Source organism: Notechis scutatus, unplaced genomic scaffold (assembly GCF_049901735.1).
Source record: "Notechis scutatus isolate UNSWTSFEM ecotype Mainland unplaced genomic scaffold, rNotScu1.2 NSCUSCF20, whole genome shotgun sequence".
NCBI lineage: Eukaryota > Metazoa > Chordata > Lepidosauria > Squamata > Elapidae > Notechis > Notechis scutatus.
This window is the reverse complement of record NW_028263147.1, coordinates 273,372-300,935: the sequence shown is the minus strand read 5'-3', so window position 1 is coordinate 300,935 and position 27,564 is coordinate 273,372. Positions and strand designations below refer to the sequence as shown.

General features: G+C 49.7%; 1 protein-coding gene across 2 annotated transcripts; it reads right to left on the bottom strand.

Annotated features, from left to right (window-relative positions):
* On the bottom strand, nucleotides 1-27,564 carry TIMM44 (translocase of inner mitochondrial membrane 44). Of its 2 annotated transcripts, none has more exons than XM_087948791.1 (13): nucleotides 27,439-27,564; nucleotides 25,343-25,447; nucleotides 19,657-19,827; nucleotides 16,789-16,869; nucleotides 15,320-15,469; nucleotides 12,927-13,066; nucleotides 12,573-12,658; nucleotides 11,776-11,868; nucleotides 9,256-9,380; nucleotides 6,431-6,481; nucleotides 5,221-5,310; nucleotides 2,904-3,014; nucleotides 1-822 (listed from the first exon to the last, which is right to left on the bottom strand). In XM_087948791.1, exons 1-13 carry the CDS (start codon nucleotides 27,466-27,468, stop codon nucleotides 703-705), a joined length of 1,353 nt encoding a protein of 450 aa, XP_087804917.1. In that variant the 5' UTR covers nucleotides 27,469-27,564; the 3' UTR covers nucleotides 1-702. The 2 variants fall into 2 exon arrangements, with proteins under 2 accessions (XP_087804917.1, XP_087804918.1); XM_087948792.1 differs by having other exon boundaries at nucleotides 19,657-19,822; nucleotides 27,439-27,526.

Below are 27,564 nucleotides of genomic sequence, written 5' to 3'. Positions count from 1 at the left end.
TAGGGTGGGCCGTATCTTTTTTTAATTTACAGAGGGGGCATGGAAGACTCTTATGGAGAGGAGGCCATTTCCCCCCCGCCCAGCACCCCGTCAAGGGTGCTAAGCCAATTCCAAGCCCGGCCAGGGCTGCAAAAAAGGGGGTACCAAAGACCCCAGATTCCACCCTGAGCCTGCCAACCTTGTGAGGAAATAGCTCCTGGAAGGAAGACCAACCACCTCCTGCCGGCCTTCTGCGCCTCAAGACCCTCCCCTCTCTCTCCACCCCGTTTTCCTCTCCCGCGTATGTGTGTGTGGGTCGTCTCCCTGCCCCCTGGCAGCCCCCGGTGTCCAGCTCAGCCTGATGAATCCGCTGCAAGGAGCCTTCCGGAAGCCTCTTCGGTGCGAGGATGAAGGGGCAGCGAGTTTCGGAACAGGCATAACTTTGGCAAAGCGCAGGCCGGTGTCCGTCCTGGGAGACCCAGACATCCGTGAGGGCAAGGGGCGGGGGGTCAGCGCTGCCCCGCATCGTGCCCGGATGCTAGCAAGTTCCAAGTCTGAAGACCAGAAAAAGAGGGTACAGGGGGAGGGTCTCCCAGCATCTACATCCGAACCAGCACCCCTGGCCCAGCCCCGCTGGGGTCCCTCGTGCTGGACTCTGCGCAGGACAGGGGGGTGGGGCGCTCTGCAGGATCGCTGTCGAGCTCCCCCACCCCCTGGGCCGACTCATAGGATCTGCTCAGTGCTGGAAGCGGAAATGTCCAGCAGGCGCCAGGCGGCGTAGGGGTTCAGCTCTTCGGGATCCCTGCAGAGGGCCCAGACGTACAACATCCGCAGGACTTTCTCCTGGAGGGGGAAAGAGAAAGGAAGGGCAGAGGTTGTGGGTCGGGCTAGAATAGGGGTCGCCAAGCTTTTGGACCTCAGGGACCACCAAACTCATCCTTTTAAATCCCGCGGACCAGAGACCCTGGGAAAATCCTCCCAAAAGTTTGCAGGAAAATCCCCCACCCCGTTTTCCTACCGATCGATCGTTCTTTATTTGGGATCGCAGGATACCGTCTCCAGCTCCGTTCTCACGGGGGGAGAGAGAGAGAGAGGAGAGACTTTTGGCTTCATGCAAGGAAAGCAGCAGAAGCAGCAGAAGTCTTTCTTTCTCTCCCCCAAACTCCGCCAGAAATGAGTCTTTGTGAGTCTTGTTGCGCCGGCGCAGCCTCTTGGAGCAGGATGCCTTGTAGGGTCCCAAAGACTCATTTCTGGCGGAGTTTGGAGGAGAGAAAGAAAGACTTTGGCTGCTTTCCTTGCGTGAAGCCAAAAACAGAAGAAGAAAGAAGCAGCCTGGTGGCCAGGCCAGGCGCGGGGGGCAGGTGGGGCAAGTTCCCCCCCTCTGCCCTTTCCCCCCTCTTCTCACTACCTTGTGTTGTTTGCAATGCAAGTGACGCAAGCCTTGTGTTCCCGTGGGCCATGTGGGCAGCGCAGCCTTGTGTTCCCGCGCAGCCTGGATTAATTGCTTTGGAGGGGAGGGTAACATTTCTCTGCACACCCCCAAAATTTTCTCACAGACCACCAGGGGTCCCCAGCCCACTGGTTGGTGACCACTGGACTAGATGACCTCCAAGGTCCCTCCCAACTCTGTTAAGCTGGTAATCTGTGAAAAGGGAGGCCAGCACGTCGCAGGGATAAAAGGGGCAGCAGAGGACAAACCCCCGCCGGAAAAAGAAACCCCTGCCTCGCAATCTCCCCAACTGAATGAAATTGCACTCCTGACCCAGCAGCCCCCGTGGTCATCTAGACACTAAACTACAAGTTGTCTAGGGAGATTCTCAACCATCCGGGTGACGGTTGTTCCAAAGTGGTTTGTTTTTGTTTGTTTTTTTCCAAGTGGCAACTGGACTTTCTTGTTTTCCGAAGCAAAAAGAAGACAGTGAGCTTCGCCCTGTCTCTAGAAGACCCCTCCCACCTCCTGGCCCCGAGACAGGTGCCCAACGCTGGGGAGCCAGGGAAGGGAGGGAACAGGAGACCAGGAGTGGTGGGGAGGGGGAGGAAAATTCAAAATTAAACCCAGCCTCCTTGGATTGCCCAGGGCAGGGGGGAGTCAAACCCAAGGCCTGCGGCTGGATCTGGTCTGCAGGGTGCTTAGATCCAGCTGTCACGATTCCAGCAATCGCCCTAATGAAATCCTGATTCTCAAGCCAAACTTCAAAACACTTGAAAGGATTCATTAGAGGCGACATCTTGGCCCTGCCCTGTAGGAAGCCAACTCTGGCCTACGTCATTTACAGTCCCTGTGACACCCTCCCCCCCACTTTCTGGGTGTGTCATAAATCAGATTCTCCAACTGAGCACGTTCACAGGCTGGATGTAATCAATCAGGTTCTCCAAATTAAATATTTCCCGGGCAAAAGCTCTGGTAGTTTAGTTACAACCTTTTAAAGCGAAGAGTTGGAATGTACTTTCGCTTCCAAACTGCTGCACTTGCTCTTCCAGATTTCTTTCCTCCCCCCCCCCCAACTTTTTTTTATGGCAACTACTAAAACGGGCAGAGGAATGTTTGATGAGGTGACACCGGCCCTTGTGGCATCCTTAGACCCGGCCCACAAGGCCGCCCTGGAAACAGCAGACTGGCCCGTGGTGCCTCCGTCAGCGAAAACGGAGCTTGGGAGGGCTGCGCTGGCAGAGGTTTGCAGGAGGCTGTCCCAGCCGAAAATGGCCCTTGGGGGAGCCCATTTTTGCTGGCAAAGCGCTCAGTCTACTACAGGTGCCCTCAACATGAGTGATGTCAAGCTGGCCACACACACACACCCTGCCCATGTCCCCTCTGACCCCCCCCACCCCGGCCTGTGGGCTACTCTTTCTCTTCCTTCTCAACCGAAGTTGTTGAATGTGGCACCATTCGAATGGTAGATCGCGAAGGGTGGGTGGGGCCTTACCGGATCTCCTTCCACCACCTCTCCTTTCTGGTTCTTCATCACCATCACCAGCTGAGCCTGGAAGGTGACGATCAGCACGGGGCCCTGCTCCATCATCTTCCCCATGGCCAGCTGGAAAAGAGAAGACTCGTTTCAAGGCGCTAGTCCATAAGAGGGTTGCTGCGACCGGCCCAGCGCACGCTATGAAACGCTTTGAAGTGGCTCAACGTCTGTGGAGGTTCTCAGCCATCCAGCACATTGGTTGTCCCAAAGGTGTGGGTTTTTTTCAAGAGGTGACTGGACTTTTTTTTTTTTTTTTTTTGGTTTTCAAAAGAAAATCTACAAGGGGAGGGGGAGAGGGAAGAAGACAGAGAGAGAGAGAGAGAGAGAGAAGATAGATATATAGATGAAAAAGGACAGACAGATGGATGGAGACAGAGAGACAGACAGGATATGACGTGACGTAGAACAGAAGTCTCCAACCTTGGCAATTTTAAGCCTTGTGGACTTCCAGAATTCCCCAGCCACTTTGGAGTGGAATTCTGAGAGTGGAAGTCCACTTGGCTTAAGGTTGCCAAGGTTGGAGACCCCTGATATAGGATGGATGGATGGATGGATGGATAGATAGATATAGATAGATAGATTAGATGATAGATAGACATGGATGGATGGATGGATGGATAGATGATTGATAGATGATAGATAGATAGATAGATAGATAGATAGATAGATAGATAGATAGATGCATAGATAGATAGATAGATATAGATATAGATAGATTAGATGATAGATAGACATGGATGGATGGATGGATGGATGGATGATGATAGATGATGATAGAAAGATAGATAGATAGATAGATAGATAGATAGATAGATAGATAGATAGATAGATAGATAGATAGATAGACATGGATGGATGGATGGATGGATAGATGATTGATAGATGATAGATAGATAGATAGATAGATAGATAGATAGATAGATAGATAGATAGATAGATAGATAGATAGATAGATAGATAGATAGATGCATGAATGAATGGATGGATGGATAGATGGATAGATAGAGAGATAGATGGATAGATAGATAGATAGATAGATAGATAGATAGATAGATAGATAGATGATAGATAGAGATGATTGATAGATGAGAGATAGAGATAGATGATAGATAGATAGATAGATGATAGAGATGATTGATAGATAGATGAGAGATAGATAGATAGATAGATAGATGATTGATAGATGATAGATAGATAGATGATAGATAAATAGTTAGATAGATAGATAGATAGATAGATAGATAGATAGATAGATAGATAGATAGATATAATAGACAGACAGACTGACAGACAGACAGACAGATGAGAGATAGATAGATAGATAGATAGATAGATAGATAGATAGATAGATGATAGAGATGATTGATAGATAGATGAGAGATAGATAGATAGGATATAGATGATAGATCAATCGATAGACAGATGATAGATATGATAGATGAGATAGATGTTATAGATAGATGACCGACAGATAGACAGACTGGATGGATGGATGAACGGGTAGGTAGTTAGTTAGGGAGGCAGAGAGATAAACAAACATACACAGTGGATGGATGGTTGGATGGATGGATGGATGGAGAGAGACAGAGAGAAACTCATCCCAAATTATATTTATTTATTCATTAGATTCGTACTGCCGCCTATTCCCCATGGCGACTCAAGGCGGCTTACAACATGTCGAAACACAATTTAAAAACAATAAAACTCGTAAAATCAAATAAATTAATATAGTAAAATCACACACACCCACCTCCTCCCCCACAGTCCCCAGCGACAGCAGATTACATGTGCCATTTGTGAATTGAATATATGGGTTGAATATATGGATTCGACCTGCAGCACCCCATTGGGCTTTCTTGGGAACGATGCCCATCCATGCCTTAAGGCAGGGGTCCCCAAACTTGGCCACTTTTAAGACTTGTGGACTTCAGCTCCCAGAATTCCCCAGCTAGCTGGGGAATTCTGGGAGTTGAAGTCCACAAGTCTTCGAAGTGGCCAAGTTTGGAGACCTCCGATTTAAGTGATCAAAAAGGTAGGAATGTCCTGTCCCCCCCCAAAAAAGGCCTAATTTGGTGCATCTTGCTTTAAAGGGGGGGATATAGACCTGACCAATGGGAAGAGAAGCCCCCAAGCCGAGGATAGCCAGGAGTTGGGAACCTCTCCTCCTCCGCCGGAGCTCTTTTGGGTGCAAGATGGGGGCCCCTGCCGGAAGTCCAAACTAATGGTTTGGGGTGCGCAAGAGTTCCGTAGCGGTAGTAGGAAGGGGGCTACTCACGTCCACATTGTCCACATCTAGGATTTTGGAGTGGAACTGGAGCCCCATCGCTCTGGCCTGCTGGATAGGATGGGCCAGGTGACTGTAGGTCTGCAAGAGAAGGAAACGGTTTAAGAGAGGGCCCCCCCCCAGGTCTCTCGGCCCCAGAAGTCCCGCCGGGCTTTTCTCGGGGGGCCTACAAAGTTCTTCCCGTCATGCCCTTCTTGGAGTCTGATTCTGAGAGGGAGATTGAGCAGCTGACACGGAGTGGGAGTGTGGCTCCGGTGGCTGTGGAAGAATTCAGAGGAAGACCCAGGGCCACCCCTTCTTCATCCTAGGGCACGCAGGGAGGAACGGAGAAGGGAGCAACATGGCTTACGGGAAAGGAAAGGGCCCTGATCCCTTTCATTAGTTGTAGCTGGGAGAACAGGATATAAGTGGGGCGTTTGCACACAGGTCTTTGCTGGAAGCAAAAGCGTGCAGTATGTCAGCGTTCCAGGTAAAATCCATTCCTGTCAGTAACTCCAAGACAACCATAATCTCAAAGTACTTTTATTAGAACAGAGCCTGGCGCATTCTGTGGAATTCCGAAACTAAAAGTTTCCCCGGACTTTCCATACTGTCCCAACCTACAAACCATCTCCTTTTTACTCATCATCACATCACATGAACTAATCCCAAAGTAAGTCCAATTCTTTCTGAGCCACTCTCTTTAACTTTGAAGTATCAAAAGAATTATATTTTGTCTATTAAGAGCTACTCAATTAACATCACTTTCTCCAGCTACGTGGCCACAATCAATCATGATTCTATAGCTGACACATTATCTTTGTTGAGGCTTATCCGAGTTTTGGCGTCTTCCCACCTGTGGTTGCTGCGTTTTCTTGTGGAAGTCTGCAATTTATCATCCTGGCCTGCCGTGTTAATTACTTCAGCGTGGTTTGTGCTGGTTTTTTTTTAAAATTTCTAATTATCTTTACTTTGGGTTCGGACTGCATTTCTCCCCTTCATAGACTGTTTTTGGAAGTTTGATATCCAGCTGAGGATAATTGGACCTTGGGCCCCAAGTCGGAGGCATTAAAGGGAATTTATTCTACTTTTGTGACTTTGTTATTTTCGTGTCACGCCCCTTTGGGTCATCACACCCTTTTCCCAGCAGCCCCTGCCACACACACACACACACACACACACACACACATGCCCCAAATATCCTCCCCGTGTGGAGACTCACCGCTTCGTAGCACCAGTCCTTCAGGATGTCCAGATCTCCGGAAATCATAGCCTGGGGAAAGGAGAGAGCAGATGCTTGTCAGGGGTGTGGAGGGGGCGGGGGGTGGGAGGCAATGGATGGTGTCAACTCGTAAAACATTCCTATGCCTGTTTTCGAGTTGCCCTAAGCAGGAGGGGAGGGGGACATCTGAAGGAGCAGATCGGCAAGTAAAAAACCAGAAGTACATTCCACGCTTATCTTCAAAAGATTGTAGCCTAGGCTACCAGACCTTCTGCCTGCGAAAATCCTCATTGGTGAATGTGATTGATGAGACCCAGCCCTGTGAAGGTGGCTCAGTTGGAGAATCTGATTGATGACACACGCAGGGGGGGAGAGGGGGGAAAGAGGGTCACAGGGGACTGTCAATTACATGTGTCAGAGTGGGGTTCATTCCGGTCAACGAGGCTCGTGATTTAATTAGGACTGTTAGGAATAACATAGGTTACCTAACGTAGTTTGGGTAAAATAATATATATAAACTATGATAGTGAGTTTATATGTGTGTGTCACTTTAACTCCAAAGCATGTAATTTTGGGTGCGGCTGTAAATCGCCATAAGAGGGAGCAAGAGAACCTGATTGATTGCTGGCTTACTGGATTGCTTGATGACGATGATAGTTTGATAACTGCGTGTTCTCTGCTGTTGCTGAAGGAAGAAAAGAGGTTTGACTTCTTCATATCTCTACTGCAAAGAGATATTACTGGACTGATATTTGTAAGTTTAATGACCTCTTTTTCGACACTGGACTTTGCAACTGATTAATCCCCGGACGGACTGAACTAGTGTATGATATATGGACTGTTTGACTATGCTAAAACTCTTGCTGGAATAAACTATTTAACTAGCACTGTGTATCTGTTTTATTGAGTGTAAGCTACAAAAACGTTTATCTAACATATTTGCCTGCCTGCCTGACTGCCGTGCAGGTTCTGCTAGGGTGTATATCCCTAACAAGGACAATCCCCGGAATCCTGACATACAGGTGGGGAGGAGTGCCAGGGGTGCCCTGGGCAAGAGGGAAGGACAAAGCCGGCACGGGAGAGGGTGAAACTGAAGTTTGTTTCATCTGAAGACGCTGGATAGAGGGTTAATCCTGTTGGGATTTAACACCGGCTGCTCCTGTTGCATTTAAAATGGGAATAAAACGGAGAGGCTGCAGGACATCCTGGCGGGGAAGGAAGGAGGGGGGGGTTCTGTCATCCTGGCATCAAAAGGGGCAATCAAAGGGCAATTTGCTGTACAGGTAGTCCTCAACCTATGACCACAATTGAGCCCCAAATTTCTGTGGTTGTGAGGTGAGATTTTGTTACGAGTTTGCAGCAGAAATTCAAGTCCAGGAAACACACAGATGACTGATTCAGCAGGATCATTCACTTCTTGACAAACATAAGATGAAGTAAAGTTTACAATACCATTTGTAGATTCTTCCAATGTAATAGAAGAAAAAACAGAAGCAGCAGCAGCAGCTCAGAGCAGAAATCAGTTTCAGCAAGCAAGCAAGTCTAGTTTCACTTTCAATTCTCACCACAGCACAGAGAGCCAAACCACACCCAGGTTGTCAGCTCCCATTGGCTGGTCTTTTGCCATGCTTCCTTTGTTAACCATGTCCCTGCCAGTTAATGAATGTACTCTTGACAGTTTTGCCACGTATTATTAAGTGAATCTTAGCTCAAACACCCTTCCATTCTACCGGTATTTTACCACTATTCATTTTAACAACCATTCAGAGTTACCATGGCACTGAAGGATGAGACTTGCGACTGGTCCTCCGGCTTATGACTGCTGTGGTCGGCACCACTGGAGGTCCAGCGGTTTCGACAGGTGAGGCTGCCAGTCTCACACCTTGTCGGCTGCAAGAATCGGTGTTCTTCGCCGCGATCTTACAAGGTAATCCTCGCTTACAGCCACAATTGTTCAGCGGGTTATGCTCCATTTTGCAACCGTCCCTGAGGCAGGCGTTAAGTGAACCGCTGCCATCGTTCAGTTAATAACGAGGTTGTTATGTGAATCTGGATTAGCCCCCCTCCCCACATTGGTTTTCCTTGTCAGGAGATTACAAACAGGGGACTGTGTGACAGCCCCCCAGGACGCTGCAACCGTCTTAAGTACGAATCACTAGCCAAGCATCTGAATTTGAATCCCGTAACCACAGGGACGGAAAAATCGTAAGTGTGAAAAAGGTCCAAGTCACTTCTTTTACCCAGGGGCCCTTGGAACTTCGAACGGTCGCTAAATGAACCGTCGAAAGTTGAGGACTCTTGTGTTTCTGCTCCTGCAGGAAAGTCCAGGCTTTGAAAGACAGGGAGCCACAAGGCCCGAAGAGCTGGCCGGGGGATCCTGCCTCACCTCTTTATCTTCTGCTACCCCCGTAAAGGGCGACACGGTGGCTCAGGGACTAAGACGCTGAGGTTGTCGATCAGCAAGGTTGGCAGTTCAGTGGTTCGAATCCCTAGCATAGCCGCGTCACGGAGTGAGCTCCCGTTACTTGTCCCAGCTTCTGCCAACCCAGCAGTTCGAAAGCATGTTAAAAAATGCAAGTAGGAAAGTAGGGACTCCTTTGGTGGGAAGAGGGGAACAGCGTTCCTCCGTGCGCCTTCAAAGGTGTTTAGCCATGCCGGCCACATGACCACGGAGCGCTGGCTCTTTGGCTTTGAAATGGAGATGAGCACCACCTCCTAGCAGGTACGTGCAGGGGAACCTTTACTTTACCCCTGTGAAGCCTGGGCTTCTTAACGGGGGCAGGCTGGGGACCCACACCCCTCCGCCTCTTGCCCACCCAACTTACCTCGAGAACGTTGGGGATGATGTCGGCCTGACACTGCTTGAGGAACTGGTCCTTGTCGAAGTTGGGGTCAACGCGCAGGATCTCGGTAAGGACCTCGGACATCTCGGTCTTGGAGAACAGCCCGCCTGCCGGAGGGAGGGAAGGAGGAGATGGCTAAGCAGGAAGGAAGGATCCCTGCCCTTCAGAAGGAGGGGAGGGGGGACTCCAGGGGATAGGTGTCCTTCCCCAAACCAGTGCTTCCGTCCCTCTCTTCGTCCCTCCCAGCCCTGCAGGGGCGGCTCCAGGGCAGCTTGGCCTCCACAGAGGCAAGAGTCCATCTCTCAGGAGGAGGAAGCAGGGGCCACCAACGCCCCCCAGGTCTGTCTTCACCCGTGTTTCTCAACTGTGGCCCCTTTAAGACCTGTGGACTTCAACTCCCAGAATTCTACCGTGTTTCTCCAACAATACGGCCTCCACCAATAGGAAGACCCAGCATGTTTTCTAGGCATAAAATCAAATTAAGCCCCCAAATTTAGGCCTAGTTTAAAACATGCAAAATAGGGGAAGGGTGGGGGACTTGCCATTTGGAGTGCCGTTGGAGCTGCCACCGCCATTTGGAGCTGCCGCCGCCACATTTGGAGCTGCCGCTTCCGTGTTTGGAGCACTGCCGCCGTGTTTGGAGTGGCGGCGGTGCTCCCAAATGGCAGTGGTGCTCAAACAGCGGCAGTGCTCAAGCGCGGAGCGGCAGCTCCAAATGTGGCGGCGGCACTCCAAGCGGCGGCGGCAGCTCAAGCGGCGGCGGTGGCTCCGCTTCCGTGTTTGGAGCTGCCGCTGCCATTTGGAGCTGCCGCTGCTGTTTGGAGTGCTGCCGCCACATTTGGAGCTGCCGCTTCGCGTTTGGAGCACTGCCGCTGTTTGGAGCACCACTGCCATTTGAGCACCGCCGCCACTCCAAACACGGCGGCAGCTCCAAACACGGAGCGGCAGCTCCAACGTGCGGCGGCACTCCAACGGCGGCGGCAGCTCAAACAGCGGCGGCAGCTCAACGGCACTCCAACGGCGGCGGCAGCTCCAACGGCACTCCAACGGCAGCGGAATGGGCAGAAGGGAAAGCAACAGCGGCAGGTGCCAAAGGTCTTGGGTCTGCAACAAAGGTGTTTGGTGGGAGTAGGGAGCTCTCTGCGCTTCGCCATGATCGCCCGTTAGGAGCGGCTGGTGGCGAGGCTGCCCGCAGGCGCTCTAGATGAGGATGAAGGGGGAAATTAAGTTACCCGAAAAGGCGCCTAACCCGTTTTTCGAGCTCAAAAAAAAAGGCCCGGCCTTATTATGTGAGAAACACGGTAGATATAGCTGGCTGGAGGATTTTGGGAGTTGAAGTCCGCAGATCTTAAAGGGGCCACAGTTGAGAACAATTGCTCCTCACTCTGGGCTGAGTCAACCAATCTATGAGCCCCAAGCCAGGCTCTTGATCTTGGGTGTTGAGACCTTTTGTGAAATTAAATGCCCCCTTGCCGGACAGGTAGGGTGGACGGTAGCTTTGACCCTGGGACATCGCAACCGTCGTAAGTATGAGCCAGTTGACAAGTGTCCGAATTTGGATCACACGACTGTAGGGATCCTGCAATAGTCGTTCAGTATGAACAACGATTGACAGAAGTCAGCGGTTTCAACGCTGTTATAATTTTGGTCACTAAATGAACTGTCTTTTTTTTTACAGGGAAACACTTTTTTCGCCCTTTGACATGATGGTGAACCTATGACACGGGTAGCCATTTGTGCGGGCACGCGAGCCCCAGCACTGCACTGCACACACACGAACCTCCCCGCTGATTTTCGGCCCGTTTGAGGCTGTTTTTTGCCTTCCCGGAAGCTCAAGGGAAGCCTCTGCAGCCCTGGGAGGCCGAAAAACGGGCCTTCTGGAAATACCGGAAGTGCCGAAACAGGCCCGTTTTTCAGCCTCCCGGGGCTGCAGAGGCTTCTCTCGAGCCTCCGGGAGGGTGAAAAAGGTCTCAGAAGGGCCGAAAATCAGTTGGTGGCACGTGCATATGCAGTGCAGGGTAAGGAGATTGCGCGCGCATGCACGGGGGCCCCGCATTGCATTGTGGGTGCTGGCACGTGCACGCCCTTGCTATCGCGCTTGCGTGCCCTTTCGGCACACCACAACAAAAAGCTTCGCCATCCCTGCCCTATAAGCAATGGTGGGCTGTGGCTGGTTCAGACCGGTTCAAGCGAACCGGTAGTTCCAATGATCAGCTCACCCACCACCAGCACCACCACCACCACCCTATCCTGTCCTATATTTCTCTCTTTTTCAGCTCAGCTGATTCGCCCAGCACAGATTTCACGCAGATTTCAGCTGTTCTACTTACCCTGTAGAGGTTCAAATTGGTGTTTTTTTTTAAAACTGCGCGCGCGCGGGCACGCTCACAGAACCGGTTGTTAAACCGGTTGCACCCCACCACTGCCTATAAGGTCCTGCAAATGGCCAGCCAGAAATGCCCCTTGCTCACCAGATGAGGGGAGAAAAAAAGGAAGACAGACCTATGAAGTCGGTCACTTTGTCCGTCATGACGCGTGAGGCACGGATGAGGGCATTGTCACTCTCGTCGTATTTCATCTTCATTTCAAAGAAACCTAAGGAAATGGAAAGGTACCCCTGGAAGAAGGAATATGGGCCCCCTGCCCTGGGAAACCAGGAGGAGGTCACTTTAAAAAAAAGGAAACTTGTTCTCTAGAGGCTGAGAAATAAATTCAAATAGCACTAAGGATTCTTTTTTAAGTTTTAGTTATACATATTTAATATACATCAGTGCTCAATAAACAGTGTAACGTCTTGGTTCATTTACTATATATATATATATATATATATATATATATATATATATATATATATATATATATATATAATGCCAATAATGTTTACTTGTATGTAATAATATTCTTCCAATTTCTCATTTCTACCTCTGCTGTCTAACCATTTGTAAAACAAATCCCATGCTAAATAATTATTCGGTATCCTCTTTATCCCTGGCCCCATCTCTGCTCTGATGCAGAGCCCTCATCCGAGCCTTCCTCAGCCTCCAAGACTGGTCCAGGTTGCTCCCCAACCTCCTCACTATTGTCCGACTCTGATGCCGGCTCCGTCAGCTCCTCCGGCGGGCCACAACATACCAATCTATCGACGCGTAGTTGCCCGCTTTCAAACTGATGAGTCTGCAGGAGCTGGAACGAGTGGCGGGCGCTCGCCCCGTCCTGTAGCATGCAACCGGGTCTCGAGCCGACCCATGCTGAGCCCGGTACCCTAACCACGTGACCCACTGCATTCCCATAATACGTACGGTTGAAAACCACGTTGTTGTCCTTGAACTCCTTCCACTGCTGGTACCACTTGGAGTCTTTGTGGAGCACCATGCCCATCGCTTGCCTAGAGGGGGCGACAGAGGGAGGTTAAGGGAAGGAGGCTGGAACGTCCCCCTACCTGTCGTTGGGAAAGAGAGATCTTTTCGGCTCCCATGGGGGAAACCCTCGCAGCCAACTGCCTGCACGGCCTCAGGAAGAGCGAGGCAGATGTGCTTTTCCAGTTCCATTGGAAGATGCCAGGCCTCTCCTGGCTGAGGTTTCTTTCTTGTCCCCCCCGCCCCCCAGCATCACCCAGCTCTGGTTCCAGTTCTGATCCCAGTTCTGACACCCACTCGTTAGCTTCGAATATCCGCTCCTCTTTCAGCCTCTCACTGGCAGATTCTGTCCTTTTCCGGAGTCTCTCCGGACGCCTGTAAGGGCCCGTCTGACCCAGCACGCTCTCGTCAATCTCCTTCCGGACGCTCTCCATGCCCTGGGAAGGGAAGCCATGTCACACGTCAGCCGCAAGGAACCAGATCCACTCACGAAAGGCCCAAATCAATCAAAATAGAGCTGAAAGGGACCTTGGAGGTCTTCTAGTCCACCCCCCTGCTCAAGCAGGAGACTCTACACCATTTCAGACAGGTGGCTGTCTAGTCTCTTCTTAAAAACCTCCAGTGATGGAACACTCTGAACTTCTGGTGGCAAGCTGTTCCGCTGGTTAACTGTCCTCCCTGTCAGAAAGTTTCTCCTTAGTTCCAGGTTGCTTCTCTCCTCAATTAGTTTCTATCCGTTGTTTCTTGTCCTGCTTTCTGCTGCTTTGGAAAATAAACTGATCTCTTCTTTATGGCAGCCCCTCAAATACCGACATACCGCTATCATGTCCCCTCTAATCCTTCTAGATTAGCCAGACCCAAATCCTGCAGCCAGTCTTCATATGTTTTGAGTCTTTGGGCCCTTAATCACCTTAGTTGCTCTTCTCTGCACTTTTTTTTTTCAAAGTCTCAACTTAGGAAAAATCAACAACTTGATTGTCTTCTACCTACTTTGTAATATAGGTAGAAGACAATCAAGTTGTTTATTCCCCACCCCTCCAAAGACTGCTCACCTTCTTCCCTTGGGAACCACCCAGATAAAGCTCAATGGAAGGGAGAGAAGGTCGGGATTATGCCTCTTGCGGCTGTATAAGGACTCGAGGCTAGTTGCCCTCTTGACTCATCCTCCCTGCTTAGCTGTCAGTTTTCCAACCTTGCAGCAGGGGAGAGGAAGTCCCCGGATTGATTGACAGAAGAGGCAAAGACCATTCAAGTAGCCCTTGAGTTATGAATATAATGGAGCTGCCCCATTCCATTCATAAGCAGAGGATTGGTGGGAGTGAATCTCGTACATTGAACGCCATCACTCCCTCCTTTCACCCACGCATTTGCTAATCGAACGAGCGGTTTGTTAAGTGAACATGAGATATTTCAGGGTAGGGAAGTCCATGGGCGGGGCCCTAGTGAAGGAACATGTCCCCTGCCTAAAACCACCCAAGGCCTCCCCGACCCACAGAAATACCTCATGCTCCCCACAATTGCTTTCCCCCCCACACCCAAGCTGCCGTGCCAGGTCACTTTCTGTCAGAAGATCTAGCAAGTTGTCTCCTCTCTAGCCTCTCAGCTGTGCGCGCCCCTCCAAAGCTCCGTTTTGGCCAGCAAAGAGCAGGACAAATGTTGCAGAGCCTCTGCGGTTATTGGTAAGGGCGAACAATTGCCGTGGTGCTGCAAGATTCACAGTCTCGGGACTTGCTCATAAACACGAAGGGGCGCTGATCACGTAACTTTGACCATTCTCTAAGGGAACACTCATAACCCAGGGATTACCTGTACTGTTAAAAAAAAATTAAAAAATCTGAGCATTGCCTATACCACGGGTGTCCAACTTGATTTCATGGAAGGCCACATTAGGGTTGTGTTTGACCTCGAGGGGAGGGGGGGCAGGGCGGTGGGGGCAGGGGCGGGAGTGGTCAGCTCAACATCACTCATGTCGGGTGCGCCTGTGGCAGCCCGAGCATCTGCCAGCGAAAACGGGCTCCCGAGCCAGGGTGTGATGACCCAGGATGGGATACAAGACAAACACAGTCACAGAAAAGAGGTGAAGTCCCTTTTATTCCTTCACTTTGCTTCCAAGCTCCAAATATCTTTGACTGAAGACAAAAAACTCCCACACAAACAGCTACAAGGAGGAAAAAAGCAACACAAACCAGGCAAGATAAGGGCTGGAGGACGTCCACAGATAACGCACACTGGGAAGGACACCAAACTCAAGAGAGGAACTATAAACTAGAGATATTTCCATGCTTTGTTTCCAGCACTCGCCCATACGCATGTCCGTCCTCTTATTGAGTTGTCACAGCTGCAGCCCATGAAGAGGACCAAGGCCCTCTCCTCCAGAGGAGACCACGTCTCTCCCTTATCCTCTCCTCCCTGCATGCCCTAGGATGGAGAGGAGGTGGCCTGGGTCTTCCTCTGACTGCCCAGCCGGCCTCTGCCCTACCCCAGCCTCCTCCATAACCCCCAGAGCCCCACTTCCACTCCCTCTCGGCCGTTCCTCCTCTCCCTCAGAGTCAGTCTCCACCAAAAGGCGTGACACAGGGGGTGGGATTTGGCGGTTTGCCGAACCAGCCATAATGTTAGCAATGGGTCCTCTAGAACCCGCCCAAACCCGTTGCAGCCCATCCCTGCACCTGACTGAAGAAGGGAGTTACCTGAGAAATGGCCTTGAATGCTGCAGTCCGGCCCAGCTTTTCTCCTCCCTTGGAGACTGTTTCTGCAGACTGCTTCGCTGTTTTGGCTGCTTCCTCCATGCCTTCCTTGATCTTCCGGCCAATCTCGCTCTTGCTGACTTCATCTATGCTCTACCACCAGAGGGGGGGGGCAGGAAGAACAGAAGAAAAAGAGTTGGAAGGAACCTCGGAGGTCTTCTAGTCCAACCCCTGCTCAAGCGGGGAACCCTATATCATTTCAGACCAATGTCTGCCTAGGTCTTTTCTAAAAAAAACTTCCAGTGATGGAGCACCCACAACTTCTGGTGGCAAAAAAAAAAAAAAAAAAAAAAAAACGGTTAATTGTCCTCGCGGTCAGCAAATTCCTCCTTAATTCCAGGTTGCTTCTCTCCTGGAATAGTTTCCATCCATTGCTTCTTGTCCTGCCTTCAGGTGCTTTGGAGAATAGGTTGACCCCTCTCTTCTTTGGGGCAGCCCCTGAGATATCGGAAGGCTGCTATCGTGTCCCCCCGGTCCTTCTTTTCACTAGACTAAAAAGGACAAATAGGCTGAAAAACAGCTTCTGTCCCACAGCAGTAACTCTATTGAATTCTACTGTATGGTGCAACATTAATGCAATATCAGGGGTTTTCAATTCAATTGTATAGAATGCGAAGGATGTTTTTGTTTTTTATGTATAATGTAGACTGAAGATGGCATTTAATTTCGTTGTAAATGCAATGACAATAAAGTAAACTAAACTAAACTAGACTAGCCAGGCCCAGTTCCTACAACTGTTCATTGTATGTTTTAGCCTCCAGTCCCTTAATCATCCTGGTTGCTCTTCTCTGTACTTTTTCTAGAGTCTCAAGGTCTTTTTTTATAGGTTGGTGGTTCTCCTTGTCAGAAAATTTCTCCTTATTTTCAGGTTGAATCTCTTCTTGTTCAGTTTCTCTCCATTATTCTGGGAGCTTTGGAGAATAGCTTGACCCCCTCCTCCTCCTCTCTGGGGCAGCCCCTCCAATATTGGGAAGGCTGCTCTCCTGTCTCCCCTGGTCCTTCTCTTCCCTAGACTAGCCAGGCCCAGTTCCTGCAACCGTTCAACCTATGTTTGAGCCTCCAGTCCCCTCATCCTCCTGATTGCTCTTCTCTGCACTTTTTCTAGAGTCTCTGAATCTTTTTCATAGTGTGGTGACCAAAATTGGATGCAGTATTCAATTTTTTCCTCTTCTAGCTTCCCATTATTTTTGTTTTCTTTTATATTCTAACAAAAATATTTAAATCGTAAAAGGAAGGAGGCTGCTGCCTCTTAGAAGAATCAGCATGGACTCCTTTAGCCTTGGGCCCTCCAGAGAGCTGCTGGTACGGCCAAGGTGGAATACACCCGTGCTGTGGGGGCTCCGGAGAGCATTCCTAGCCGCTGGAGTAAGATAGTCCAGGGCCAAAAGGACACACCTCTCTGTGGTTCTTACCTCCTTGACGGTGCCACTGATTTCTCCTAATTTCTTTTTAAGCACTTCCGAGGTCTTGACGGTTTCGGACTCGATGGTTTTCTGCGAGAAGGAAGCAGAAAAGTTGGTGTCGCCCAGGGAGAAAGCTAATTCTCTTCTCACCCAACGACAACTCTGTGGTTAGGTTCTTCTGAATGGACCACCATCTCTTGATGACCCCCCCCCCCAACAGCTACGGTCTCAGAATTTCAGGAGCAAATTGGAGCCAGTTTATTTCCCCCAGTAGGATCGGCCCTGATCTCTCAGGCTGCTCTAAGCAGTTTTGGGCAGATGGGTTAGTTTGTCACGTAAGGGGAGGGGAGACAAGAGAGCTTGAAAATAATCTGCAGGGTGAAATCTCTGGAAGAAATATCCTCCTAATCAAGGGAGAATGATGTTTGTAGGTCAGGGATGGCACGAGGGTCCTCGGGCTCCCTGAGCTGGGTGGTTTTCTTGCAGACGTCTCGTGACCCAACTAGGGAACATCATCAGTGCTAGAAGGGAGTGGGGTTTTCAGGGAGGAGGAGGAAGAGGGAGGGAGGGAGGGATGGAGGGAGGGAAGATTGTGGGAGTCCTTGGTGCTTTCTGAGCTTGGCTGTTTTCTTACAGATGTTTCGTGACCCAACTAGGGAACATCATCAGTGCTAGAAGGGAGTGGGGTTTACAAGGAGGAGGAGGAGGGGGAGGGGGACTGTGGAGGGTCATGGTGCTCTCTGAGCTGGGTGGTTTTCTTAAAGACGTCTCATGACCCAACTAGGGAACATCATCAGTGTCGGCGTTCCAATGAAACTCCCCATTTCCATTCAGCACTCAGAAACAAAGTCCATCCAAGTAAGAATTTATTAGAGAAGTCATATTTTCACACCTGGGAAAACTTGAATCTGGGTTTTCCCTTCCCCAAGAGAAATTCAAAGATCCATCCCCGGCACCCACCAGTCCACCACACGGCCCAATCAAATCGTCGTCCCAACGGAAGCCGTTCCTCCAGATACTCCTCTCCAGCTGCAGGGCAGCTTGTCCTTGACTTTTAAGAAAGAGTGTTGTTGAGTCTAATCTTCTACTCACTTTGGGGTCTCCAAACTTGACAGCTTTAAGACTTGTGGACTTCACCTCCCAGAATTCCTCCTCCTCCAGTCATGTTAGCTCAGGAATTCTGGGAGGTGAAGCCCCCCAAGTCTTAAACTTGTCAAGTTTGGAGACCCTTGCGATAAGAAATCCCCCCTCCCAAATTCCCAGGCACTGAATGCGGCAGCCTTGAAGCTTCCAAGTAAAATATGGCTTCCATGGCTGACAATCAGTGCCGGAAGGGAGTGGGGTTTGCAAGAGGAGGAGGAGGAGGAGGGAGAGGGAGGACTGTGGGAGCTCCCTCCTCCTTCCTCCTCTTCTTCTTCCTCCCCCTCCTCCCTGCAAACCCCACCCTCTTCTTGCACTGATGTTACCTACTTTGGGTCATGAGACATCTGCAAGAAAACCACCCAGCTCAGAGACCCCCAAGGACCCCTCAAATCTCCACTGTGAGAATTACCTTTACCTTCTGGGATTTGAACACACATCATCCTGATTCTTATTATCATCATCATCATCATCAAACAGGTCACACATATTATTTAGTTCCCCGCCGAGGGCATGCCTACATCCTCAACTCTTTTTGAAGCAGGAAGAAGGTGCAATGTTATTTACGCACCTGCGGCCTTCCGCCTTCCCTTACGATACAGGTAGTCCTTGACTTACGACTGCACTTGAGGCCAAACTATCCGTTGCTAAGCGGGGCATTCATTACGTGGGTTTTGCCCCGTTTTATGAACTTTTTGGCTGCGGTTGTTTTAAATGAACCACTGCAGTTGTCAAGTTGATCACACGGTTGTTAAGTGAGTCTGTCAGAAGGTCTCAAAAGGGGATTGCGTGATCCCGGGACAGCCCGTCGTAAATATGAGTCAGTTGCCCAGCGCCTGCCTTTTGATCACGTGACCGTGGAGGACGCTGCCACGGACAAAAAGTACGAAAAACGGTCATAAGTCAAGTTTCTGTCACTGCTGCGGTTAACTTTGGTCACTAAATGAACTGTTGTGAGTCAAGGGACTGCCTGCCCAATGTAGCCCTCGGCTTACAGCCTTTTTGTTTAGCAAACACTCAAAATTACGACACTGAAAAAAAAATATGATTTACTACTGGTCCTCGCGCTTATGACCGCCGCAGCATCTCCCAGGATCAAAATCCAAGAGCTGGGCAAATGGCATGGACTTACGACGGTTGCGGTAGGCTGGCCTCCTATGGCTGCCTTCTGCGCCCTTCCCCAGCCAGCAAACTCAACGGCGGGAGACGCACTCACTTAACGACTCTGGGATTCGCTCAACCGCCGCCACTGTCAACTAAAAAGAGACTCCTTTGGTCTTTTCAGCGGCCAGAAAAAGGGAGTGGGGGGGAAAACAAGGCATTCCTTAAATGCCTAGATATCAACTCAGCAGCCTAAAGTTGTTGGAGCATAAGACGGTTATTGGAGAGCACGATGGACGACTCTTGGGAGACGGACGTGTCCCATTGGAGAAGTCACATCCAGGGGGTGGGGGAAAGGCCAGGTTCAAGGGGTAAATGTATGATGTGATTGAGTATCGGCTGCATCCAGCCACGCGCCAACATGGCAACTTCTAATAAACCAATTTACTTTTCTCTAAGATGCGGCCAGAGACTCTTGATTTGAAGGAGGGCTCACTCCTCAACCACCTCGCTTAGGGATGGACATTCTGGACCCCGCCGTGGCCGTTAAGTCGAGGACTACCTGTCCCAGAAACGTTCCCCTGGTGGCCCAAAGCCACCAAGCGCCCTTCGATGTCCGGGGGAGAGCCAACGTACGTATTTCCGCCTTGCTTCCTGGAGGGCGTCCGACTCCTCCAGTTTCTTCGCTTCGTCTCGGAATTTCTTGATGCTCTCCTTCATCTCCTTGTTTTTGGCCAGCTCCTGCTTGATGTTCTCTACGAAGCCAGATATAAAACCTTTCCGATGGCCCGAGGAAGAACATCTAGACTAAAGAAAAGGTCACAATTACACCTTGAAGCATGAAGGCGGGCCTGCCTCGGGCTGCAGTGACCCAAAGGGGCGTAGCACAAAGGCAACACCGTCAGATAATCAATAAAGATCCCTTTAATACCTCCAGCTTTGCCCCCAATGTCCAGGTTACCTTCAGGCTGGAGAAAAAAACTCTCCCAGGAACAGCCTTTAAATGGAGGAAATTCAGTCCAAAACAAGATACATACAGACTGTAACTAAAAATCCACACAAATCACGGTGAAGTAATTAGCTTGACGAGGCAGGAGAAGGAATTGCAGACTTGAAAGCACGGCAAAACTCACACAGTTGGGAAGACGCCAGGAACACAGAAAAGCCTCGACAATACCAGACAATTCACGATTTGCTCCCAACAACTTGCTGTGCGCAGCTTCCCTTTTTAAACACTGTGTTCCCAGCTGCAGCTAATGAAGGGAATCAGGGCCCTTTCCTCCCCCATAAGCCATGCAACTCACGTTGCTCCCTTCTCCATTCCTCCCTGTGTGCCCTGGGATGAAGAGGGGGTGGGCCTGGGTCTTCCTCTGAACTCCCTCTCCCTTGTTCTACCTCCCCCTGCTCTGCCCAGCCAGACTTTGCCCTTCCCCAGCTTCCTCCACAGCCAATGGAGCCACACTCCCACTCCCTGTCAGCTGTTTGGCCTACCCCTCTGAACCAGATTCCGACAGGGACATGACACGTGCACTCAGTGGCACCCACTGCCCAAGACCTATAGCTCAAGACAGGTTTTCCACGGAGAAACATCTCAGCTCCAATGGTCAGCAGCGATTCTCCATCTCCCAGGTCTTGGACTTTCTTGTTTTTTCTTTCAAGACATTGCGCTTCTCATCCAAGAAGTTTCTTCAGCTCCGACTGGATGGCGGGGAATGGAAGGATTTAAAGCTGGTCATTTGCATTGTTTGAGAGGGTCGTTGGGGCCACCTGGAGGCTCATCTGTGTCCTCGGAATCACTTGAAGAGTGCAGATGGGTGTGGAGCCTTCTTAGAACCGCTGATGACATCATCTGTCTCCAGTTTACAGCAAAGTCCATTCAGTAGTTCCAAGAAGGCTCCGCCCCCATTGGCACCATTCAAGTGACCCTGAGGACACAAATAAATCTCCAAGTGGCCTCAATGACTCGCTAAAAGAATGCAAATGACCAGTTTTGTCTGCAAGGAGTGTAAACCCTTCCATTCCCCACCATCCAGTCAGAGCTGAAGAAGCTTCTTGAATGAGAAGCAAAACATCTTCAAAGAAAAACCAGAAGGTCCAGTTGCCTCCTGAAAAAGCACTTTGGGGATGAGATACAAATGAATAAATAAAACTGCTTGAAGAAAGGTTGGCTTGTCTATCACAATTCCAATCCACCTCCCTCCCTCCCTTAATCTCTCCAAGCTACGTCGTTGCCAAGTAGTTTTGAACTGTCTTAACAGACATATGTTCCTACTTCCACTTTAAATTTGATCAGATCACCGACAGCTGGCATCCTGCCTACTTTCTGAAATCCTTGTCTTGATGGCCGATTTGGAACTTGCAGTTTAGTTTAATTTAGCTTTAGTTTACTTTACTTTATTGTCACTGTTATTGTCACTACAACAAAATCAAATACCATCTTCAGTTTACATGATGACTATGAAAATACACACACCCTTCACATTCTGTACACTGAATTGAAAACCCCTGATATTGCATTAATCTTGCACTATACAGTAGAATTCGATAGAGTTCCTGCCAGGATGGAGACCAAAACAGAAGAATATTAAAAAGACATTAAAAAGAGTTCCATTGGTTGATTTTTCTCACTGCCAGATTGAATCTCTCCTTGTTCCGTTTCCATCCATTATTCCTTGTCTGGCCTTCGGGTGCCTTGGAGAATAGCTTGACCCCCCCGCTTCCTCCTCCTCTCTGTGGCAGCCCCTCACATATTGGAAGACCGCTCATCAAGATTTAAGCTTTTACATGACAAATTAGCTGTAGTTTGTTTTTCTCACCATTTACACCATTTATACATCCAAACTAGACTGTGTTGTTTCTCTGTGTCATATAATAATACGGTACGTGTGGGTATGTGCATAATCTTTTTTTAAAAAATTATTTATATTTTCATCATGTAGATCAGGGGTGTCCAACCTTGGCAACTTTAAGACTTGTGGACTTCAACTCCCAGAATTCCTCAGCCAGCTTTGCTGGCTGAGGAATTCTGGGAGTTGAAATCCACAAGTCTTAAAGTTGCCAAGGTTGAACACCCCTGATGTAGATGTAGTGTCTATTGGAGGTGGTGACCCTTTGGAAGCTGCAGGCAATGAAATTTCATTTTAATGCATGCCGATTAAAGTTATTCTAAGTCCAATGTTTATTTTAAGAGAAGGAGTGTCTGAACTTAAGCTGTTTGTAACCTGTCTTTCTTGCGAAGGGAATAGTCACCCAAATCCTCTCTTTTGTTTCCAAGAACTAATGACCTCAATTTGCAAGGATACCCAGGGAAACTTCCACCCTGACAAATCTCAGGAAGGAAGACAGATTAACTAAATCTCTTGCCACCGTTTTATCTGCTCACCCTTCCTTTGAAAGTCACCTAAGGACAGCTTCTTTCAGGCAGAGGAACAAACCAACAGAGAAGCAAGGCAAGATTTCATTTACAAACCACCCGATGGCCTCTAGGCACTTGAATCCAAAATTAAAAGCTTAAAAAGTGTCCCATTTCAGGCAGCTGTACACAAAGAAAAACGAAAGGAATAAGGCGAGAAGAGAAAACCCAGTTTTCCTTAGAGCTAAACAAATAGGACAAGTCATTCATAAAACATATTAATTTTCAATAAAATCACGTTGGCCTCTCCTCTTCAGCCGATGACCAGAGCCTCTCTCCAGCTGCACAACCCAGAATATATTTCTATTCCTACCTTAATTTCCTATTCTCGTTTTGTGTTTTCTATTCCTCCTTTCATTTTTGCCCTTAAAGTAAGCCAGATGATTGGGGGGGAAAGGCTGACTTTGTAAACCGCTTAGAGAGGGCTATAAAACACTGTGAAGCGGTATATAAAACTGCTTTTGCTATTGCTATTCTTTCCCTCTCCCTCTTTCTGTCCCTCTCTCCTTCCTTCCCTTCTTTTTCTCAATTTTTTCCTTTCTTTCCTGCTCCCTCCATCTCTTATTTCCCTTTTTCTCCTGCTCTTCTTTCCTCTTTCTCCTTTTCTTTCTTTCTCCTGTAAGAGCCATGGTGGTGCAGTGATGAGTATGCAGCACTGCAGGCTAACTCACTGCTCACTGACAGGAGTTCGATCCTGACCAGGTCAAGATCGACCCGACCTTCCATCCTTCCAAGGTCAGTAAAATGAGGACCCAGACTGTTGGCGATTTGTTGACTCTGTAAACTGCTTAGAGAGGGCTGTAAAGGCACTGTGAAGTGGTATATAAGTCTAAAGAGGGAGGGAGGGAGGAAAGAAGGGAGGGAGGTGATGGATGGATGGATGAAGGAAAGGAAGGAAGGGAGAAAAGGAAGGAAGGAAGGAAGGAAGGAAGGAAGGAAGGAAGGAAGGAAGGAAGGAAGGAAGGAAGGAAGGAAGGAAGGAAGGAAGGAAGGAAGGAATAGGCTGACTCTGTAAACCACTTAGAGAGGGCTGTAAAACACTGTGAAGCGGTATATAAATAAGTGTGAAGGGAGCGAGGGAGAGAGATGAAAGGATGGAAGAGGGAAGGAAGAAGGAAGAAAGGAGAAGGGAGGGAGGAAGGGAGGAGTAATAGGCTGACAATAGGCGGAAGGAAGGAAGGAAGGAAGGAAGGAAGGAAGGAAGGAAGGAAGGAAGGAAGGGGCAAGAGGCTGACTGCAAACTGCTTAGAAAGGTCTGTAAAGCACTGTATAAGTATGAAAGAAAGAAAGAAAGAAAGAAAGAAAGAAAGAAAGAAAGAAAGAAAGAAAGAAAGAAAGAAAGAAAGAAAGAAAGAAAGGGAAGGAAGAAAGGAAGGAAAGAAAGGCAGGAAAGGAAAGGGAAGGAAGGAAGGAAACAAGGAAGGAAGGAAAGGAGGAAAGGAAAGGAAGGAAACAAGGAAGGGAAGGAGGAAAGGAAAGGAAAGGGAAAGGAAGGAAAAGGCCGTGGTGGCACAGTGCTTAGAATGGATCATTGCAGGCTAATTCTGCCCACAGCCAGGAGTTCGATCCTGACCTATTCAAAGTTACAATGGCACTAACGTGACTTGTGACCACTTTCAACACTCATGACCGTTGCACCCTTTCCCGTGTGATCAATAAATCAGACACTTGGCAGCTGACTCATATTTATGACAGTGGCAGAGTCCTGGGGTCATGCGATCACGATCTGTGACTTTCCGACAAGCATAAGTTGAGTGGGGAAGCCAGATTCACTTAATGACCGTGTGACTAACTTAACAAGTGTGGTGATTCACTTAATCACGGTGGCAAGAAAGATGTTCTGACCTAGGCTTCCTTAGAAAGCATAAAACACAGTCTTAAGTCCCGGCAAAACCTCTTTTTATTTCCACGGCTGTGAATCAAGTCCATTCACAGCCTCCCAGGCTTCACAAACAGTCTTTTCAGGGGAATGTTGATAAATACCCACCTTATCGCACTTGGAATGCAGCCAGAGAACTAATTGCCAGACGCAGCGCAAGGCCAAACTTGACGCAGAGTCAAACACCACTTTTCAAAGCTTAAACCGACCAGGTGAATTAATTGCTTCCTGCAAAAGCTCATGTCCCGTTCATTGCTCTTTTAATGTCCCACGGGAGGGGCCAATCTAGTGGTGGGATACCAATTTTTTTACTACCGGTTCTGTAGGTGTGGCTTGGTGGGCATGGCAGGGGAAGGATATACTGCAAAATCCCCATTCCCTCCCCAGAACTAGTCAGAACCGGCTGAATACCACCTCTGCTCCCCACCCCACTAACCTGCTTTCCAGATCCATTCTCCTACGCAGGGCAACCAAAGAAGACCCAGCCCATCAGCTGGGACTCAATGGGAGGCAGAGAAGAGATGGGGTTGGTGGGGCCAGTCAGAGGCGGGATTGGCCGGTTCTCCGAACCACTCAAAATTTCTGCTACCGGTTCTACAGAACTGGTCAGAACCTGCTGAATAGCACCTCTGGGCCAATCACCTCCGAGGTGGGGCCTTACTCCCACATCAACCCTTAGTTCGTAATTGTTCTTTTCTTTTGGCAGCTCTGCACATGCACAGCCTGGGAACCAGTTCCAGAAGCTCCCCCGCCTCACTGCTCTCCGACTCTGACTGATGACTGCCAGCCTGCCCTGGCCCCATCCCTGCCTCCGATGCAGAGCCCTTGTCCGAGCATTCCTCAGCCTCCCAGACTGGTCCAGTTTCCTCCCCAACCTCCTCGCTACCAGCTCTGCCAGCCACAGGCAGGCCACAACAAAAGGGCATAAAATAGGGCAAAGCTCACTTAACGACTCTCTTGCTTAACATGCAGAAATTCTGGGCTCAGTCCTAGTTGTTAAGTTGTGGACTACCTGTCGGTCATAAACGCACCTGGTAAAATCCCAACGCCAATCTGCTCGTTCGGCACACGCAGAAGGGGTGCTGCACAGGGCCGGAGCATTGCCTGGATAGAAGCCACGCATTTAAAAGATATTTCTAGGATTAGAAAAGAGGGGAAAAAAAAGTGTCATTAACATTTGTCCCTCGTGACAACTTTGCTGAGGATGGCCAATAAAAGACCTGGGTCTGTAAACAGGGTGAGGAGTTGTAGAAAGCAGGTTCACACAACACGCCAGGCGAGGCTGACAAGGGGCGGGACATCTTGCAGGTCAGAGTGTTGTGGGAATGCAGGTTGCAAGGTGTGGCGCAACCCCCCCTATTGCATGAAGCATTGCACTGGGTGTTGCGAGCCGCTCGGAGTCGCCTTGTGGCAAGATAGGCAGCCAATGTAAGAAAGGAATGAAATCATTCAAGCCGTCATGCGACGTGTTTTGAGGACAGCGAAGAAACAAACGCAGGAATTGTGATTCTGTCCATCCAGGTTTGGGGATTTATCAGATGATGAGTTCCAGCAGGAAATTTTGACCTGTACAGCAGGGCATCTCCAAACTAGGTGACTGGAAGACTTGTGGACTTCAACTCCCAGAATTCTGGGAGTTGAAGTCCACGGGTCTTCCAGTGATCAGTTGGAGGCTGGGAATTCTGGGGTTGAAGTCCATGACTTCCAGTGATCAGGTTTGGATATTGGCTGGGGAGGGAGTTGAAGTCCACATGACTTCCAGTGATCAGGTTTGGATATACTGGCTGGGGAATTCTGGGAGTTGAAGTCCACAGGTCTTCCAGTGATCAGGTTTGGATATACTGGCTGGGAATTCTGGGAGTGGAAGTCCAGAGGTCTTCCAGTGATCAGGTTTGGATATACTGGCTGGGGAATTCTGGGAGTGGAAGTCCACGGGTCTTCCAGTGATCAGGTTTGGATATACAGGCTGGGGAATTCTGGGAGTTGAAGTCCACGGGTCTTCCAGTGATCAGGTTTGGATATGCCGGCTGGGGAGTTCTGGGAGTGGAAGTCCAGAGGTCTTCCAGTGATCAGGTTTGGATATACTGGCTGGGGAATTCTGGGAGTTGAAGTCCACAGGTCTTCCAGTGATCAGGTTTGGATATACTGGCTGGGGAATTCTGGGAGTGGAAGTCCAGAGGTCTTCCAGTGATCAGGTTTGGATATACTGGCTGGGGAATTCTGGGAGTTGAAGTCCACAAGTCTTCCAGTGATCACGTTTGGATATACTGGCTGGGAATTCTGGGAGTTGAAGTCCACGGGTCTTCCAGTGATCAGGTTTGGATATACAGGCTGGGAATTCTGGGAGTTGAAGTCCCGGTCTTCCAGTGATCACGTTTGGATATACTGGCTGGGAATTCTGGGAGTTGAAGTCCACGGGTCTTCCAGTGATCAGGTTTGGATATACTGGCTGGGGAATTCTGGGAGTTGAAGTCCACGGGTCTTCCAGTGATCAGGTTTGGATATACAGGCTGGAGAATTCTGGGAGTTGAAGTCCACGGGTCTTCCAGTGATCACGTTTGGATATACTGGCTGGGGAATTCTGGGAGTTGAAGTCCACGGGTCTTCCAGTGATCAGGTTTGGATATACTGGCTGGGGAATTCTGGGAGTTGAAGTCCACGGGTCTTCCAGTGATCAGGTTTGGATATACAGGCTGGGGAATTCTGGGAGTTGAAGTCCACGGACCTTCCCTCCCAACAACTGAGATACCCCAGGGGGCGGGAAGCATCCTCGGGAGCATCTCTTGCACGGAAGGCGAGGCCTCCAGTCAGGAAAAGCTCCCGAGGGCCACCCATGTCAAGGGACGCGTGTCCGGACCTCAGATTCGGGGACCGGTCGCACGTGGCGCTTGTTCGGGGATTCAACCGCTTCAGGACTCTCAGCCGCAACAACCCCCCCCAACAAAAACACCTTCGGACCCCCGGCCTGCAAGCGCCTTCCCCGAGCTGGGGCCCGCTGGCTTCAGCCCAGGCAACCCCGGCCTGGCGTGGCCGGAGAGCCTCCTCCCCCGTCCCGGCTGACAGGAACCCCCCCCCACCCCGCTTTCCTTCCTCACTCCCCACCCCGGGGCCCCCCCACCCGGCTTACCCGGCAGCCCCAGGACGCGACCGCCGCCATCTTCGCCAAGGAAGCCTGGTGGGCAAGGAGCCCGGCGGCGCACGGTGATGATGTCGTAGCGCGACGGGCGGTATGCTGTTGCGTCACGCCCGCCGC

Coding starts and splice junctions, on each gene's coding strand:
- TIMM44 (XM_087948791.1), bottom strand. CDS start 27,468: ATGGCGGCGGTCGCGTCCTGGGGCTGCCGG. Junction 6,482..9,255: donor TCATCCCCAACGTTCTCGAG/GTAAGTTGGGTG, acceptor TCCTTTCCCCAG/GCTATGATTTCCGGAGATCT. Junction 3,015..5,220: donor TAGATGTGGACAATGTGGAC/GTGAGTAGCCCC, acceptor TCTCTTTTCCAG/CTGGCCATGGGGAAGATGAT.